Raw genomic sequence first — 20,395 nt, forward strand, 5'->3', positions numbered from 1 at the left:
GTTCGTTGAATATTCAATAATCAAAGACCCAAAAATGTCATTCTGTACTTATATTTCTCACTAATACATACTGTATAAGAATGAACAAAATTTGAATAGTCAAAAGAAAGGAAAAGCTTATTTGTAACCTAGCTACCCAAGTATAAGAATTTATGTTGAAATCAAAACTTCATAATACAAATCAATAATAATTATTTTACACATTCTCCTAACATGAGTCAGTATGTCAAAGATTTTAATTTTAACTGGCCATGTTATGTAATTGATGGCAAAAAAATCCAAGAAAAATTTGAAGAAGGCTTTGTGATGTTGATCAATTTAGACATGCTTTTCAAATTATGCCATGCCTCTGAATTTGATGTTAATAATATTGAGTCAACAACAAGAGTTAGTGAATTACTTAACTTGGAAAGACATAATTTCGAAACTGATAGTCTTTTGCTTCAAAGTCAAATCAATTCTTCTAAAAAGACGAACTAGTTTTATCATTGACTTAAGGGAAAATTAAATTTTGGTACTATATTCAGCTACTGGAAAACTTTCAAGTATATTTAGAACAACTTAGTAGGTGAATCTATTTTTTTCAACCGTGAATTTTATTAAATCTAAAGACAGATCAAGTATTTCTAATGAAAAGTTAGCATGTAAATTGAGATGTGCTGTAAAATATACACCAGATTTCAAAGACTTAATGTGGGAAAAAAAGAATATAAAATAGCTGAACAGTTTTTACGTTGATTGTATATTACAATGTTAATATTTTGGCCTATTGGACATATTGGCTTAACTATTAATAAAATAAATTTATTATTTAAATTAATTCTACCTGTTTACTTTTTTAATGTGGCTACTGGAAAATTTTAATTTTTACAGCAAACAAAACAATCAACAAGATAAAAGCAACCTACAGAATGGGAGAAAATATTTGCAAACCATATATCTGATAAGGGGTTAATATCCAAAATGTATAAGGAACTCATACAACTCAATAGCAAAAAAACCCAACCCAATTAAATATTAGGCAAAGGCCCTAAAAAGACATTTTTCCAAAGACATACAAATGGTCAACAGGGATATGAAAAGATGCTCAACATCACTAATCACCAAGAAAATGTAAATCAAAATCACAATGAGATACCACCGCACACCTGTTAGGATGGCTATTAATAAAAAAGTCAAAAGATAACAAGTGTCAACAAATAACGTGGAGAAAGGGGAATACCAGTACACTGTTGATTGGAATGTAAATTGTTGCAGCCACTATGGAAAACAGCATGGAGTTTCCTCAAAACATTAAAAATGGAACTATCCTATGATCCAATAGTCCCACTTCTGGGGATATATCCAAAGAAAATAAAATCACTATCTCAACATGATATCTATACCCTCTTGTTTATTACAGCATTATATACAGTAGCCAAGATATGGAAACAGCCTAAGTGTCCGTGGACAGATGAATGGATGCAGAAATGTGAAATCCTGCCATTTACAACAACACAGATGAACTTGGAGGACATTATGCTTAGTGAAATAAACCAGACACAGAAAGACAAATATTGCGTGATCTCACTTACATGTGAAATCTTAAAAAAACAAAACGAACAAACAAAAACCCTCCTAGTAACAGAGAGTAGAAGGGTGGTTATCAGGAGCAAAGATGTGGAGGAGAAGGGGAGATACTGATCAAAGGGTACAAATTTCAGTTATAAGTTTAAGAGAACTAATGTGCAGCATGGTGACTATAGTCAATAATAACGTATTGTATACTTGAAATTTGCTAAGAGGGATCTCAAGCGTTCTCACTACACACACAAAAAATGGCAACTGAGGTGATTGATATGCAGTTAGCTTGATTTAGTAATTATTTCACAATGTATACCTGTATCAAACATTACATTGTATACCTTAAATAGACAACTTTTATTTGTCAATCATATCTCAGTGAAGGTGGAAAAAAAATAACATCTGTGATTCACATTATATTTCTTTTGGACAGCACTGAACTAAACGAGGACACAGAATTCTGCTCAGGCGGCTGAGAACATAGACTTCTGACCGGCTGCAAGCCTCCTGCCTTGTGGTCAGACTGACAGCTTATTAGGAGAATCAAACGGGTTAGTACATACAAAGTACATATACATGCAAAGGGTATATCGTATCTTAATATAAATCAGGAATCAAGTCCATTCACCAAACTTCAAATTGATGTTTACTGTTTTTGTGACAATGTAAAGAACCCATAGTGGGTAAATTAGACACCATTAGCATATTATTATTTAATGTGTTTATCACTGGATTTTTTGCCTGCTTTAATCTGGTTAATTTTTTTTTTTAAAGGTTTTTTTGCCTGGCTGTGTCAGGTCTTAGTTGCGGCACGTGGGCTTCTCTCTAGTTGTGGTGCACAGGCTCCAGAGTGTGTGGGCTCTGTAATTTGCCGCACGCAGGCTCTCTAGTTGAGGCGCAACGGCTCAGTAGTTGAGGCGCGCAGGCTTAGTTGCCCTGCGGCATGTGAGATCTTAGTTCCCTGACCAGGGATCAAACCTGCATCCCCTGCATTGGAAGGTGGATTCTTAACCACTGGACCACCAGAGAAGTCCCTGGTTAATATATTTAGATTAGTTTTTGTTTGTTTATCTGAAGGCTCTGTTTATAGTATTTTATGACACTGTTGTAAAGTTCAACTATATCAATAAAAAACAAGTTTGGAAAGCAAAAAAAAAGAAGTAGTTCTGGCACCTAGCAAGAGCTATATAACTGTTATCTATTATTATTGTTACTAGTATTATTGACCAAGATTTCTAACAACTCAGCAGAGAAGCACACCAAGGAGAGTAAGGCTTGGCCCAGATTGAAAATTCGCACATCACCTATGAAAGACCAAAGTGCAGAAAACTGAGGAGCCTCTGTAAGCAGTGGGTCCAACCAGGGCCATGATTAGGGTGAGGCAAGCGAGGCACTTTCCTTGGCGCAAAATTTAAGGGGAGAGGCAAGGAAACTCAGGACTCGGGATACATAATATTCGAATGCAATAGTTTAATAAATCCAAGTCAATGCCCCAAACCCACAATGAACAAAATTTCAAAATGGTAAATAAAGACAGAAGGGGTATTGCTGGTTTCTTCCGCCTCAGGTTTCATGTGGTTCGTTCGTAAAGACACGGGTACTGATGCTGCTCCGGTAGCCTCGACCCAGACCCACCCCGCGACCAGCTCTCCGTCCAGGGCAAAGCGATTCCGGCCGCAAAAGGACGGCGCTGTGCCGGGACTGGCGGTGAAGGCGTGGCCTTCGTGCAGCGGCCCCCCGAAGGCGGGAACTGAGCCGCGCGAGGCCTGCCCGGAGCTCCCAGGCTGCCCCGGGGCTCTTCCCAGGGTTCCCCGCGGCCGCGACCCCGGAGCCCCACGGAGGCCGTTGCCACTACCCGGCAGCCCGCGGCGCTCGCCCACCGGGGCGCGCCCCCTTGGGCTTCCCGTGGTATGGCTTCGCCTGGAGTGCTCAGGTCTTCACCACCAGTAGTGCCCTGGACGTCCTGGTGATAGTTTTGTACTTCCTGTTGGCCCTGGGCATCGCGCTGTGGGTATGTGGGGCCCGGGGGGTGGGGGGGCAGGCCTGGACACCAGGTGGGTTCGATCCTCACCTGCCTGTCACCTGGTCCCCACCTCGCATCCCTCTCGTCCCCGCCCCTGCACAGCCCTCAGCCGGGACCTCTCCACCTTGCCTGTGCCACCTGCTCCCTACCGAGAGTAAGGACACGTCCAAGCCCATCTTCCCTCCCCACCCCACAAATAAACAGGTCAGGCTGCCAGGTGCCCGCCGCCTGGAACCCAAGCCGTGTGTAATATGGGGTCGTTGTTCTGATCGATCGTCGTGATGGTGGTGGCAATAGTGACAATTACCCATCCTTAGGCGCTAAAGTGCCTGGTCTGTGCTGAGTGCTTTAAGTGTGTCACATCCTCACAACCAGGCTGTGGATTACAGATGAGGAAACAGGTTCAAAGAGGTTAAGTAACCACAAGGGAATGATGGAGTGCAGATTCGAACCTAGAGCTGCCTGATCTGACGCATGAGCGTAACCACTGCCCAGCAAGCAAGACCTCAGAGGTCACATGTAATTTAGGGCCCTAAGTGTTCACTTTGAATTTGAATTGGGCGCTTATTCTACTCTAGTATAAGGTTCTGTTAGTAGGGTGGCGACCGGGTCTCCTTTACTACCATCTGCCCGCTAGCACTTAACCTGTAGGCACTCACAAAGGTGTCTCGTAACTATACTCCCCAGGGCCAGGCAGTGAAAAGTCCGAGGGCAGGTAGGAAGGCTTTGGCCCGTATCATGGTATCGCCCCTCGGCTAAGCTGTTAACCATCCGAAGCCTCTCCGCGGCCTGCTTCATAAGCAGGAGTATCTGGTGACAGCGCCACCATTCGCTAGCTAGTGGGAGAGTTCATTGCGGGCTGCCCCCACCCAGCTGAAGCTTTCATGCCCATGTGACCTTTACTTCGGGGCGCTTCACCAGGTCACAAGCAGGATCTTACTGTGCAGAATCTGGTCCTTCAAAGCAAGATCACTAGACAGTCTTTTGAGTGCTTACCATGCTGTGAGTGGGCAGATAGAGTAATGGAAATATGGTCTCCATCCTCTTAAGAGAATTTCGTATCTCTCCCAACTGAAAAGAAGTCGGAGGTATTGATATTTATCCAGATCATTCAAACAAACGATTTTTTTCAAATTGGCTTCAGTTATGAGAAACATCCTTCTAGGTGGCCCAGGCCGGGCTCTGCGTAGTGGGCATTTTGGGATCCTTCCCCAGCTGCTCTCACTGAATTAGGAAGCCCCCACCCAGCTTTCTTCCGCGTCTAGTTGGGGCCTAGGTGTGGCCAAGGTCTGAGGACCCGTAAGCCATCGGCTGCTTCCAAAGGAAACCTGTTCCTTCTGTTCTTCTAGGAGCCATAAAACATGTGCTGTTATCCAGAATGCTTTGATATTTTTCCTTCTTTGTATTATTTTTCCTTTGGTCCTTTTGAAAACTCGTATATTGTTTTTAATCACATGCTCACTGTAAGAAGTGAGGAGATGCATAACTGTCTAGAGGAGTTATGGTTCCTCCCTCAGCCATTCCCATCCCTCTGAGGTACCCAGGGCCTGTGTGTCCCTCCTCCCTTCTCAGTGCTTACACAGACACATAGGTAAAGGTTTTGCGTTTTTGTCTTTACAAAAAATGTGATTGTATGATACACATTACCCTGCAGTTTGCTTTTTTTCTGTTACTACATGATGTGGAGTCCTTCAGGTCTATAGATAGAGATCTAGCTCATGTTTTTTTGTTTTAAATAAATTTGTTTATTTTTTTATTTGTTTATTTTTGGCTGCATTGGGTCCTCGTTGATGCGCCCGGGCTTTTCTCTAGTTGTGGCAAGCAGGGGCTGCTCTTTGTTGCGGTGCGCGGGCTTCTCATTTCAGTGGCTTCTCTTTGTGGAACACAGGCTCTAGGCACGTGGGCTTCAGTAGTTGTGGCACACGGGCTCAGTAGTTGTGGCTTGCGGGCTCTAGAGCTCAGGCTCAGTAGTTGTGGTGCACGGGCTTACTTGCTCCGCAGCACGTGGAATCTTCCTGGACCAGGTCTCAAACCTATGTCCCCTGCATTGGCAGACGGATTCTTAACCACTGCACCACCAGGGAAGTCCTAGCTCATGTTTTTATTAGATGCACAATAGTCAAACATGTGTGTGATTCAGCTCTTCCCTACTCATTGACACTTAGATTGCTGCCAGGTGGTTGTTTTTTAATAAGATTTTTAAAAATATATATATTTATTTATTTGTTTGTTTGTTTATTTTTGGCTGTATTGGGTCTTCGTTGCTGCTGTTGTTTTTAATGTGTTGGTGCTTTTAAGCTGTGTAGCATGGATTCCCGAAATTGGAATTTCTGGGTTAGAAGGGTGTGTTTACTTGAAACTTTAGCAGATATCACTAAATGGCAATCCCCAAAGCTTGTTGAGATTTACGTTTCTCACAAGCAGCATATGAGCACGTTCTTTCCCCAGGCCTTTACCAGCCTGGTTTGTTACTACTAATTTAATTTTTGTTGGGGGGGGTCCCAGGCTGATGAGTGAGTAGTGGTATGTTACTGCAGCTTTGATTTGCGCTTTCCAGACTCAGCCTCCTATGAGATTGACCATCTTCTTGTGAGCCTGTTGTCCTTTGATCTTCCTCTTCTGTTGAATAGCCAGTTTATGTGCCCATTTATGAATTGAGTTGTTCGACTTTGCTTTTATCACCTTGTCTGTCACTTGAGTTGCTAATATGTTTTTCCTAAACTCTCATTTTCTAGAGCAGTTGTTCTCAGCCTCAGCACTACTGAAATTTGGGACCAGATAATTCCTTGTTGTGGGAGGTCTGTCCTGTGTATTATAGGATGCTTAGAAGTATCCCCAAGCCCTGCCCCTTCACAACCAAAACTGTCTCCAGACATTGCCACATGTCCCTTGGAGGAGTGGGGCAAAAATCACCCCTGGTCGAGAACCACTGGTCTAGACTCTGTTACTGTTGTCTCTCTGTCATCTGATATTTTTTCACTTTGAAGAAGTCTACTGTTTCTCTTTTCCTTTGCATCTAGATTTCCTGGCTTGCTTAGGAAAGTTTTTACCCACTCCAACATTGTACAAATACTATTCTAAAATTTTTTCTAATACTTTATAGGTTTTTAAAAATATTTAGGGAATTCCCTCATAGTCCAGTGGTTAGGACTCCGCGCTTTCACTGCCGAGGGCCCGGGTTCAATCCCTGCTCGGGGAGCTAAGATCCTGCAAGCTGAGTGGCGTGGCGAAAAAAAAAAAAATTTAAATGTCTAGAACATCTGGAATTTCCTTTTGCATATAATGTGATGAAGGAGTCTAGCTTTATTTTCTTTTGGTTCTTAAGCAAACCACCCTTTTCTCACTGAACAGAATTGCCCACGTTTGCACAGACGGGACTCCTGAAATCCTTCATCAGCTTCTGACCGCTGAGCCCCCACAAGGAAATCTTGGTCTTTGTTGCTGGTGCCTTGGCTCCTGCAGGATGTTAAAGGGGAAAAAACCTTACACTTTTGTTTGTCTGTTTGTTTCCTCTGTTATCAGTCTCAGCCCTGAGATCTTTGAGAAAGTGGTGGATGCACCTTCTGCCCCAGCAGCCTGGCTGCTGTGGTTGGTGGATTATTCCAGAAAGAGAGCAGGGAGGAAGGAGGAGGCAGGGATATGTGCATAACCACCTTCTTCCCAGGACCTCCTCTCTTCCTGTCTGGTTCTTTCTTTAATGGGAAGACAGAGTGATTTTATTCATCTTAGAACATTTTGTAAATTCCTTTTAAAAGTTCTAATGCACCTCTCCCTACACACCGCTGATACCTTCCTTAAGAAAGGTCAGCTCTGAACATAATGGGCTCTTGATAAATATTTAGTGAATGGATGAAATAAGACTAACTTAATGTGTCTGATTTAGAGTTGTTCTTTGGTTTAAAGCTTTATGATGTGAAGGGACTCCATTATAAGGCAGATACCCCAGATGGTGGTAATAAGTTCACTTCTCCCACAGAAACACTTTTTTGTCAACCAGTGGTCATCCGTGGGTCCTGCTAGTCCTAGGCAATCCAGGAAATCCCCAAGACTATCTTTTGACCATACTGGAGTCTGGGAATCAGAGCTGGGGACCTGAGGAGAGAGCCCTTGGGTGCGTTGGGAGGACTTCATAGTCTTGGCAACGAGACTGCTCTCCCGGAAGAAGCTAGGCTGGTGTTCAGCTTTGCCATTCCCAGTCAATCGACGCACTCGCTGAACCACTCATCTCCAAGACTCTGCTGGGAACCATGCACTAGTTAACTATTTGGGGAAAAAATAAAGCAATATTATTTTCACACTAGTGTAGAGAAATGGGCAGGCCCATGCAATCTCATAGCTGGGAGAGGCAGTGGGCCCTCCTCTAACTCAGCAGGTAGAGACCTCTGTCCTTAAAAAGAATGAAGGGGGAATGGGATCTCTGCAAAGGACATTTACCCATAAGTGAAGGTCATCTGTTTGTGAGACCTGTGTCTTTGAAGCAGTTTGGTTTCTTGGATTCCCTCCCGACACCGCCCCTCTTTTTAAGGCTATATTGTCAAGCAGTCGTGGGACAGTAGAAGACTTCTTCCTGGCCGGCCGAAATCTAGCATGGTGGCAGGTGAGTATGCCTTGCATGTGCAGTCCAGTTTGGGGGCTGCGTGTGGATTCATTTATTACTTTAATTTAGATGTCTTTTACCCCCAAATAATTTGAAGTTGCTAAATCAGGAAAGTCATTTCATTAGTACTTCCCTTAACTCTTCCATTCAGCTCAGTGTAGTTCAGTAACCATTACTAGGTGCCTGGTAGTACAAGGTATTGTTCTAGGTTCTGGGACACAGATAGGACATAGTGAGTCCTGCCCTCTGGAAGCACGCAGTGTAGAGTGGGAGTCGGATGTGACTTCTTTTTTTTGTTTTTTGAATTTTATTTATTTTTATACAACAGGTTCTTATTAGTTATCTATTTTATACATGTTGGTGTATAATATGTCAATCCCAATCTCCCAATTCATCCCACCACCACCACCCTTCCCCCGCTCTCCCTCCTTGGTGTCCATACGTTTGTTCTCTACATCTGTGTCTCTATTTCTGCCTTGCAAACCAGTTCATCTGTACCATTTTTCTAGATTCCACATATATGCGTTAATATACGATATTTGTTTTTCTCTTTCTGACTTACTTCACTCTGTATGACAGTCTCTAGGTCCATCCACGTCTCTACAAATGACCCTTTTTATGGCTGAGTTCCATTGTATATATGTACCACATCTTCTTTATCCAGTCATCTGTCGATGGGCATTTAGGTTGCTTCCATGACCTGACTATTGTAAATAGTGCTGCAATGAACATTGGGGTGCATGTGTCTTTTTGCTTTATTATGGTTTTCTCTGGGTATATGCCCAGTAGTGGGATTGCTGGGTCATATGGTAATTCTATTTTTAGTTTTTTTAAGGAACCTTCATACTGTTCTCCATAGTGGCTGTATCAATTTACATTCCCACCAACAATGCAAGAGGGTTTCCTTTTCTCCACACCCTCTCCAGAATTTGTTTGTAGATTTTCTGATGATGCCCATTCTAACCAGTGTGAGGTGATATCTCATTGTAGTTTTGATTTGCACTTCTCTAATAATTAGTGATGTTGAGCAGCTTTTCATGTGCCTCTTGGCCATCTGTATGTCTTCTTTGGAGAAATGTCTATTTAGGTCTTCTGCCCATTTTTTGATTGGGTTGTTTTTGTTTTAATATTGAGCTGCATGAGCTGTTTATATATTTTGGAGATTAATCCTTTGTTGATTCGTTTTGTCTTGTTTATAGTTTCCTTTGCTGTGCAAAAGCTTTTAAGTTTCATTAGGTCCCATTTGTTTAGTTTTGTTTTTATTTCCATTACTCTAGGAGGTGGGTCAAAAAAGATCTTGCTGTGATTTATGTCAAAGAGTGTTCTTCCTATGTTTTCCTCTGTTTTATAGTGTCTGGTCTTACTTTTAGGTCTTTAATCCATTTTGAGTTTATTTTTGTGTATGGTGTTAGTGTTCTAATTTCAATCTTTTACATGTAGCTGTCCAGTTTTCCCAGCACCACTTATTGAAGAGACTTTTCTTTTCTCCATTGTATATCCTTGCCTCCTTTGTCATAGATTAGTTGACCATAGGTGCGTGGGTTTATCTCTGGGCTTTCTATCCTGTTCCATTGGTCTATATTTCTGTTTTTGTGCCAGTACCATATTGTCTTGATTACTGTAGCTTTGTAGTATAGTCTGAAGTCAGAGAGTCTGATTCCTCCAGCTCCATTTTTTCCCCTCAAGATTGCTTTGGCTATTCAGGGTCTTTTGTGTCTCCATACAAATTTTAAGATTTTTTTGTTCTAGTTTTGTAAAAAATGCCATTGATAATTTGATGGGGATTGCATTGAATCTGTAGACTGCTTTGGATAGTATAGTCATTTTCACAATATTGATTCTTCCAATCCACCACATGGTATATCTCTTCATCTGCTTGTGTCATCTTTGATTTCTTTCGTCAGTGTCTTATAGTTTTCTGAGTACAGGTCTTTTGCCTCCTTAGGTAGGTTTATTCCCAGGTATTTTATTCTTTTTGTTGCAGTGGTGAATGGGATTGTTTCCTTAATTTCTCTTTCTGGTCTTTCATTGTTTGTGTATAGGAATGCAAGAGATTTCTGTGCATTAATTTTGTATCCTGCAACTTTACCAGATTCATCGATTAGCTCTAGTAGTTTTCTAGTGGCATCTTTAGGATTTTCTATGTATAGTATCATGTCATTGGCAAACAGTGACAGTTTTATTTCTTCTTTTCCAATTTGGATTCCTTTTATTTCTTTTTCTTCTCTGATTGCCATGGCTAGGACTTCCAAAACTATGTTGAATAATAGTGGTGAGAGTGGACATCCTTGTCTTGTTCCTGATCTTAGAGGAAATGCTTTCAGTTTTTCACCATTGAGAATGATGTTTGCTGTGGGTCTGTCATATATGGCCTTTATTATGTTGAGGTAGGTTCCCTCTGTACCCACTTTTTGGAGAGTTTTTATCATAAATCGGTGTTGAATTTTGTCAAAAGTTTTTTCTGCATCTATTGAGATGATCATATGGTTTTTATTCTTCAGTTTGTTAATATGGTGTATCACATTGATTGATTTGCATATATTGAAGAATCCTTGCATCCCTGAGATAAATCCTACTTGATCATGGTGTATGATCCTTTTAATGTGTTGTTGGATTCTGTTTGCTAGTATTTTGTTGAGGATTTTTGCATCTATATTCATCAGTGATATTGGTCTGTAATTTTCTTTTTTTTTTGTAGTATCTCTGTCTGGTTTTGGTATCAGGGTGATGGTGGCCTTGTAGAATGAGTTTGGGAGTGTTCCTTCCTTTGCAATTTTTTGGAAGAGTTTGAGAAGGATGGGTGTTAGCTCCTCTCTAAATGTTTGATAGAATTCACCTGTGAAGCCATCTGGTCCTGGACTTTTGTTTGTTGGAAGATTTTTAATCACAGTTTCAATTTCATTTCTTGTGATTGGTCTGTTCATATTTTCTATTTCGTCCTGGTTCAGTCTTGGAAGGTTATACCTTTCTAAGAATTTGTCCATTTCTTCCAGGTTGTCCATTTTATTGGCATAGAGTTGCTTGTCGTAGTTTCATGATGCTTTGTATTTCTGCGGTGTCCATTGTAACTTCTCCTTTTTCATTTCTAATTTTATTGATTTGAGTCCTCTCCCTGTTTTTCTTAATGAGTCCGGCTAAAGGTTTATCAATTTTGTTTATCTTCTCAAAGAACCAGCTTATAGTTTTATTGATCTTTGCTGTTGTTTTCTTTGTTCCTATTTCATTTATTTCTGCTCTGATCTTTATGATTTCTTTCCTTCTACTAACTTTGGGTTTTGTTTGTTCTTCTTTCTCTAGTTCCTTTAGGTGTAAGGTTAGATTGTTTATTTGAGATTTTCCTTGTTTCTTGAGGTAGGATTGTATTGGTATAAACTTCACTCTTAGAACTGCTTTTGCTGCATTCCACAGGGTTTGGATTGTCGTGTTTTCATTGTCATTTGTCTCTAGGTAGTTTTTGACTTCCTCTTTGATTTCTTCAGTGATCTCTTGGTTATTTAGTAACGTATTGTTTAGCCTCCATGTGTTTGTGTTTTTTATGTTTTTTTCCCTGTAATTGATTTCTAATCTCATAGCGTTGTGTTCAGAAAAGATGCTTGATATGATTTCAATTTTCTTAAATTTACTGAGGCTTGATTTGTGACCCAAGATGTGATCTATCCTGGAGAATGTTCCATGTGCACTTGAGAAGAAAGTGTAATCTGCTGTTTTCGGGTGGAATGTCCTATAAATATCAGTGAAATCTCTCTGGTCTATTGTGTCATTTAAAGCTTATGTTTCCTTATTAATTTTCTGTCTGGATGATCTGTCCATTGGTGTAAGTGAGGTGTTAAAGTCCCCCACTATTACTATGTTACTGTCAATTTCCTCTTTTGTAGCTGTTAGCATTTGCATTTGCCTTATGTATTGAGGTGCTCCTATGTTGGGAGCATATATATTTATAATTGTTATATCATCTTCTTGGATTGATCCCTTGATCATTATGTAATTTCCTTCCTTGTCTCTTGTAACATTCTTTATTTTAAAGTCTATTTTATCTGATATGAGTATTGCTACTCCAGCTTTCTTTTGATTTCCATTTGCATGGAATATCTTTTTCCATCCCCTCACTTTCAGTCTGTATGTGTCCCTAGGTCTAAAGTGGGTCTCTTGTAGACAGCATATATATGGGTCTTGTTTTTGTATCCATTCAGCAAGCCTGTGTCTTTTGGTTGGAACATTTAATGCATTCATATTTAAGGTAATTATCAATATGTATGTTCCTATTGCCATTTTCTTAATTGTTTTGGGTTTGTTTTTGTAGGTCCTTTTCTTCTCTTGTGTTTCCCACTTAGAGAAGTTCCTTTAGCATTTGTTGTAGAGCTGGTTTGGTGGTGCTGAATTCTCTTAGTTTTGCTTGTCTGTAAAGCTTCTGATTTCTCCGTCAAATCTGAATGAGATCCTTGCCAGGTAATCTTGGTTGTGGTTTCTTCCCTTTCATCACTTTAAATATATCGTGCCACTCCCTTCTGACTTGTAGAGTTTCTGCTGAGAAATCAGCTGTTAACCTTATGGGAGTTCCCTTGTATGTTATTTGTCGTTTTTCCCTTGTTGCTTTTAATAATTTTTCTTTGTCTTTAATTCTTGACAATTTGATTACTATGTGTCTCAGCGTGTTTCTCACTGGGTTTATCCTGCCTGGGACTCTCTGCACTTCCTGGACTTGGGTGGCTATTTCCTTTCCCATGTTAGGGACGTTTTTGACTATAATCTCTTCAAATATTTTCTCAGGTCCTTTCTCTCTCTCTTCTCCTTCTGGGACCCCTCTAATGCAAATGTTATTGCATTTAATGTTGTCCCAGAGGTCTCTTAGGCTGTCTTCATTTCTTTTCATTCTTTTTTCTTTATTATGTTTTGCAGCAGTGAATTCCACCATTCTGTCTTCCAGCTCACTTGATATGATCCATTCTTCTGCCTCAGTTATTCTGCTATTGATTCCTTCTAGTGTATTTTTCATTTCATTTATTATATTGTTCATCTCTGTTTGTTTGTTCTTTCATTCTTCTAGTTGTTTGTTCTTTAATTCTTCTAGGTCTTTGAATTTTTTTTCATTAAAAAAATAATTTATTTATTTATGGCTATGTTGGGTCTTCATTGCTGCACGTGGGCTTTCTCTACTTGCAGCAAACGGGGGCTACTCTTCATTGCAGTGCATGGGCTTCTCATCACGGTGGCTTCTCTTGTTGCGGAGCATGGGCTCTAGGCATGCGGGCTTCACTAGTTGTGGCTCCGGACTCTAGAGCGCAGGCTCAGTAGTTGTGGCACACGGGCTTAGTTGTTCTGCGGCACGTGAGATCTTCCCGGACCAGGGACTGAACCTGTTTCCCCTGCATTGGCAGGCAGATTCTTATCCACTGCGCCACCAGGGAAACCCTCTTCTAGGTCTTTTTTAAACATTTCTTGCATCTTCTCAATCTTTGCCTGCATTCTTTTTCCAAGGTCCAGGATCATCTTCACTATCATTATTCTAAATTATTTTTCTGGAAGGTTGCCTATCTCCACTTCACTTAATTGTTTTTCTGGGGTTTTATCTTGTTCCTTCATCTGGTACATCATCCTCTGCCATTTCATTTTGTCTATCTTTCTGTGAATGTGTTTTTTGTTCCACAGGCTGCAGGATTTTAGTTCTTCTTGCTTCTGCTGTCTGCCCTCTGGTGGATGAGGTTATCTAAGAGGCTTGTGCAAGCTTCCTGATGGGAGGGACTGGTGGTGGGTAGAGCTGGGTGTTGCTCTAGTGGGCAGAGCTCAGTAAAACTTTAATCTGCTTGTCTGCTGATGGGTGGGGCTGAGTTCCCTCCCTGGTGGTTGTTTGGCCTGAGGCAACCCAGCACTGGAGGCTACAGGCTCTTTGGTGGGGCTAATGGCGGACTCCAAGAGGGCTCACGCCAAGGAGTACTTCCCAGAACTTATGCTGTCAGTGTCCTTGTCCCCAGGGTGAGCCACAGCTTCCCCCCACCTCTGCAGAAAACCCTCCAACACTAGCAGGTAGGTCTGGTTCAGTCTCCTGTGGGGTCACTGCTCCTTCCCCCTGGGTCTTGATGTGCACACTACTTTGTGTGTGTCCTCCAAGAGTGGAGTCTCTGTTTCCCTCAGTCCTGTCAAAGTTCTGCAATCAAATCCTGCTAGACTTCAAAGTCTGATTCTCTGGGAATTCCTCCTCCCGTTGCCAGACCCCTAGGTTGGGAAGCCTGACCTGAGCCTCAGAACCTTCACTCCAGTGGGCGGGCTTCTGTGGTATAATTGTTCTCTAGTTTGTGAGTCACACACCCAGAGGTTATGGGATTTGATTTTATCATGATTGAGCCCCTCCTACCGTCTCATTGCAGCTTCTCCTTTGTCTTTGGATATGTGGTATCTTTTTTGGTGAGTTCCTGTGTCTTCCTGTTGATGATTGTTCAGCAGTTAGTTGTGATTCCAGTGCTCTTGCAAGAGGGAGTGAGCACATGTCCTTCTACTCCTCCATCTTGAACCAATCCTGGATGTGACTTCTTTTTACACTATTAGAATTATTGCTTAGTGAACAAACTGTATTATGGTATTGATAAAGGAAATGGAAATAAAAGAGTAATTTTGCCACTTCAACTTTCTTTCTTTTATACTTTTATTCAGTCAGCAAATATCCAATGGGTATGAGTTGCTCTTGTCTGGGCCCTCCATGTGGCTTATTCATGTGGTCGGTGCTCAGGCCTCCTCTTACCTGGCTTGGCGGTGGTGAAACTGAAACTCAGTCCTCCCTCCCACCCCACGTTGCCGCCTGGCTCTCCTCCTTTCCTGCTGCTTCACCAGCCACTCGTTCGAGGTCCCCCTGGCTGGTTCTTTCCCATCTCCCTGGCTGCTGAATGCTGGACCTCCCCAGGGCCAGACCCTGGTGTCTCCTTTCCAGTTACACTGACATGCCTGCCGACATGCCATTAAAGACAACTTGCTAGAATAGTAGCAAGTCCCAGCTCTCTCCCTCAACTCCAGTCCTGTGTATCCCGCTGCCCATTTGACACCTGACTCAAAAGGTCTGTCAGGTCTTGCACATGGAACATGCATTCTGCACATCTTCTACTCCTGCCGTCTTCCCTGTCCCTGAACGACAACTCCATCCTTCTAGTTGCTCAGGTTGACACCCATGGAGTCGTGTTAGACTCTTTATTCTCTCTCACCCCAACTTCCAATCCATCAGGAAGTCCTGGGACTCGATTTAAAAAACAGATTTGAAATCCGACCCCTTCTCATCAGTGCCTCCAGGCCCATGCTGCCGTCACCCTCACCTGGATTGATTGTAACAGCCTCTTCTCTCGGCGCCCTCCTTCCACTTGTGCTCCTCCACGTCCAACCTCAACAAAGCAGCTGAAGGGTCAGACCATGTCACCTGACTGCTTAAAACCCTCTGGGGGCTCCCATGTCACCCAGAATGAAAGCCCAGCCTATGTTAGGCCACAGATGATCTGCACCTCCTTACCTCTGTGACCTTGAACAATTTAGCCATGCTCCTGCCTCAGGGCCATTGCCCCTGCTGCTCCCTCTGCCTGGAGGCTGTCTGCTCTCACAGGTACCCCTGGCTTGCCCCTCACCCCTCCTCACAGAAAGTCGGCCCTGCCCACTCTACTGCACAGCACTTCCTGCCTGCTTTCTTTTTTTTTTTTTTTTAATTGGGGTATAGTTGTTTTACAATGTTGTGTTAGTTTCTACTGTACAGTGAGGTGAAGTAGAGTTCCCTGTGCTATACAGCAGGTTCTCATTAGTTATCTATTTTATACATATTAGTGTATATTTGTCAATCCCAATCTCCCAGTTCATCCCACCGCCCCTTTCCCCCCTTGGTGCCCGTACGTTTGTTCTCTACGTCTGTGTCTCTATTTCTGCCTTGCAAACCGGTTCATCTGTACCATTTTTCCAGATTCCACATTTATGTGTTAATATATGATATTTGTTTTTCTCTTTCTGACTTCACTCTGTATGACAGTCTCTAGGTCCATCCACATCTCTACAAATGGCCCAATTTCGTTTCTTTTTATGGCTGAGTAATATTCCATTATATATATGTACCATGTCTTTTTTATCCATTCGTCTGTCGATGGACATTTAGGTTGCTTCCGTGCCTGCCTGCTTTCTAACCTTTCTTCTTCTCTGTAGGACTTTACTATTTATCACTGTCTATTGTGCTATAAAATAATCCCCTAATTTATCTTGTTCATCCTCTTCTTCCTAAGAGAATGTTAGCTTCATGAGGGCAGGGATTTATCTGTCTTACTCACTGATGTATTCCTAGTATGTACAACACTGTCTGACACATAGTTGGCAGTGGACATTTATTAATAGTTACTGAATTAATGAAGGTACATTTAATGTACTAATGTCTTCCTAGGTCTATATAAACATAGGTAGGTAGATAGAGATATTTTATATTTATACACAGTTGTATAGTGTTATATCATATGGACATTCCACCATTTATATAACATATTATTGGGCAATTTAGATTGTATATAGTTTTTCATTATTATGATAAAGGTAGCAAACATTCCTAATAGTAAAAATAACTGCTTGAGTAATTATTATGTGCCTCTTCCAAGATTTTTTTTGCCTTATATTTGTTGGTGCTACGATATTTGGGTGCCTGTATGTTCTCAGTTATGTCTTACTAGTGCATTTTATGTTTCATGGTTTAAAAACAAAAAACAAAACCTCTGTCGTATTTAATGCTTTTGGTATTGAATGCTACTTTATCTTATGTTAATATCGTCAATGCTGTGTTTTTTGTTTGTTTTTATCTAAAAGGCTTTGTTATTTTTAGTCTCTCTTAATAATTTGGTTTTAAGTGTATCTTGTGTCAAATGTAGCACAGTATTTGGATTTGGATTTTGAACGGAGTGGCTATCTCTACTCAATTAAAATTGGTTTAGGAGGGATTTTGTTCATTTTAAATGCCTCTGGGATTTTTTATTTTGAAAGTAACATATGCTGGTTGTAAAAAAAAAAAAAAAGTTACAATCCAAGTATGGAACTTGAAATTTTCTTACCATTCCATTTCTATAACCATGATTCCAGTCCCCAGAAGTATTTTTATATATATACTACCAGAATCACTCCCATCTATATATAAACATACATGTGCACAAGTGTAATATGCACACACAAAATTTTAATGAGATTATATTATCAATATTGTTTATGTTATTTTTTATCATTTAATAGAGTTCCTTTATTCTTTCTGTATGCTACATTGTATTTCATCATATTCATGTACCTTAGTATTTTAACCATTCTCTTATAATCAGTTAGATTGTTAATATTTTTAAATTACTTCAAACAGTGATGAAATTACACTCCTGCTAATATTTCTGCAGTTGCAAGTAAGTCAGTGGAGCGTGTGGAGGGTGGCAACATAAGAATGCAGTAATACTTTTTTCCCTTCATCCCTTTTTACTTGGCTTCTAATTTATGGTTAGGGTTTGTATAGAAAAAATATGAATGGGAATTCTGCCCAGGGTATAATCCCTTTTGAGGAAATGTATTGATAAAATTCAGGTTGAGTTTATATTTGTGAAAATTAGTTTTTGAAATTGGACTAAAAGTTCTGATCTGTAATTGTCTTTTGATTTTCAGATAGGTGCTTTTCTTTTTGCCTCGAACATTGGCACTGGGCACTTTATGGGCCTGGCTGGAAAGGGGGTGTCTTCAGGGATTGCTGTTGGGGCCTTCGAGTGGAATGTAAGTAGTGCCTGCTGTAGCAGCTAACCTCCACCTTTATCATTGTCCAAATGAAACATAAAAACTTGCTTTCAACCCTGAGTAAATATTAAAGACTCCTTGAGAAGTCATGGAAGAAAGGAACCAAGTCTGATTTCTCAACAAGATTGTGCTAGTTTTCATTCTTCTTAGTAAAGTAATGAAGAGATAGAGAATGTTTACATTCCAAGGACCATAGGAATACAGTTAGGAGACTAGTCAGGTAGGGAAAAGATCATATTAACACTTAAATATATATGTATGTAAACATATACATACATACACATATATATGTGTGTGTGTACATAGACATACAGATATATATGTTTATATGTGTGTGCGTATTTATCGGTATGTACACATTTGCAGTATGCAGTTGACCCTTGAAAAACATGCATTTAAACCGTGCACGTCAGGTTACATGCAGATTTTTTTCAATAAATATAGTACTTGTATTTTCATTTCACAGATCTTTAAATTGACTAAGTGTGGGGAAAAGTTTGTGTTCAATTAGAGATCACAATATGTGGAATCAAAAGAACTAGGGTTTGAGTCCTGATTCTGTCCAGATTGTTTCAGCTTCCTGCCCTTGGATGAGTCATTTATCAATTCCTTTGTTTTTGAGACAGATTTAGCTTGACTACATGGGGGTTGGCACCCCTAACCCCCACATTGTTCACGGGTCAACTGTATACTGAGAATAGGTTCAACTGAGTTCTTTGAGATATTCAGCTGGTTACTACAAAACTCCTAACTGATCGCCTATGAATACCAGGTTTCAACTATAAAACTTATAAAATGGATTATTTATCTAATCTGTGGAATATATTTGTTGTAGGACATAGAATTTGTTCACCTAAATTAATATAAGTGAATTCATGTGTCTTGGGTTAATTAACCTATCTCTATATAAATCACCTGGCCCTTTTTTTTTTTTTTGATAAATCAGAAAGCTCCCTACTTTCTGGGTCTCATCTTTTCCTCTGGTAGACTACAGAAATAAACAATACTTCTAACAAAGTTAATTCCAGACCTGATAAGGAGCCCTGGTCTTTACCACCATTTAGTTCTCAGAATTCATTCACATCTCCTTCGTATGTTCAACTTACCCCTTCTTTGTAAAGAAAGCCAGAGCCAAATGCATTACTTAATTTCAATAACTTGTGTAAATTTTAGTATAGTTTCTCCACCATTTCTCTGAATGGTTTCTGATTTTTTTTTTTTTTTACTATCTTTTTTGTTTAATTATAAGCCACCTTCGTTTCTATCTGGAAGTAGGCAAACAATAAATTTTAATAAATATCTTGAAAATTGGCTCAGTTAACCCCCCCCTAAATTAAGAATGCACCCCTTTATAGGCAAAGATCAAGTGCTTATAAGTTAAGTTTGTTGTACTGGAAGGCTTATGCTTGGGCTGTTATTTGCAAGGTCCCCAGTAATGATACATTTATTGGGCTCAAAACAGTAACTGAGCTTGCATCTCATTTAAGAGCTTAGCCTAGGTGGGACCCTGATTTAATTGCTCTTCTTTTCTTGGTTTCAGGCTCCATTTATGCTCTGTGTTTTTGGTTGGGTATTTTCTCCCATTTACATTAAGGCTGGGATGAGTATCCATTACCAGTTACTCTTTTCTCTACAATATTTTTTCTTACAAATATTGCATATGTACATAAAAACATCCTAGAGGGGGCTTCCCTGGTGGCGCAGTGGTTAAGAATCCGCCTGCCAATGCAGAGGACATGGGTTCGAGCCCTGGTCCAGAAGGATCCCACATGCCGCGGAGCACCTGAGCCCGTGCGCCACAACTGCTGAGCTTGTGCTATTGAGCCTGCATGCTGCGGCTGCTGAAGCCCGCGCACCTAGAGCCTGTGCTCCGCAACAAGAGGGGCCGCCGCAATCAGAAGCCTGCTCACCGCAGCGGAGAGTGGCCCCCGCTCGCCACAGCTAGAGAAAGCCCGCACGCAACAACCGAGACCCAACGCAGCCAAAAATAAATAAATTAATTAAATTTAATTAAATTTTAAAAAAAGACATCCTAGAGGACAAGTTAAACTTCTCAGTGTTCTGATCCTTGTACTGATTTCCCTAAATCCTAAGAAATGTCTGAAATAACATCATTCTGACTGGTAAACAGAAGCCAGTAACTGCCTACTGTTTCACTCTGGACTTTACTCAAGAGTTCACCTCTTAAGGCTTTTTTAGAAAACATTTTAAAACTTTGTTAAAAAATAAGACCTAAATTAAGAGAACAATTCTGTTAATGATTGGAAGACAACAACCTAAAAATGTTAGTTCCCCCTAAACCCAGAAGAAGATGTTTGAGGAACTTGACAGGCTGACTCTAAAATGTATGTAGGAGATAAGGGGACAAAGATGTCAGTGCCCGGCTGAGAGAGAACAAAGAAGAGACCGTCCAGGCCTAGCATCCACAGGGATACATGGCATGATGTCACCAA

At 40.7% G+C, this 20,395-nt stretch overlaps 1 protein-coding gene across 1 annotated transcript in view; it reads left to right on the forward strand.

Annotated features, from left to right (window-relative positions):
- Nucleotides 1-2,930: 2,930 nt before the first annotated feature.
- LOC132348104 (sodium/glucose cotransporter 1-like) overlaps nucleotides 2,931-20,395 on the forward strand; it is a 62,507-nt gene continuing 45,042 nt past the window's right edge. Inside the window, exons 1-6 of the mRNA XM_059895256.1 lie at nucleotides 2,931-2,939; nucleotides 3,222-3,306; nucleotides 3,369-3,574; nucleotides 8,112-8,183; nucleotides 17,817-17,921; nucleotides 19,483-19,546. Of these exons, the coding sequence (XP_059751239.1) occupies nucleotides 2,931-2,939; nucleotides 3,222-3,306; nucleotides 3,369-3,574; nucleotides 8,112-8,183; nucleotides 17,817-17,921; nucleotides 19,483-19,546 (541 nt within the window). The remainder of the gene's footprint in view (nucleotides 2,940-3,221; nucleotides 3,307-3,368; nucleotides 3,575-8,111; nucleotides 8,184-17,816; nucleotides 17,922-19,482; nucleotides 19,547-20,395) is intronic.

This window comes from Balaenoptera ricei, chromosome 14, assembly GCF_028023285.1.
Source record: "Balaenoptera ricei isolate mBalRic1 chromosome 14, mBalRic1.hap2, whole genome shotgun sequence".
In the NCBI taxonomy this organism is placed as follows: domain Eukaryota; kingdom Metazoa; phylum Chordata; class Mammalia; order Artiodactyla; family Balaenopteridae; genus Balaenoptera; species Balaenoptera ricei.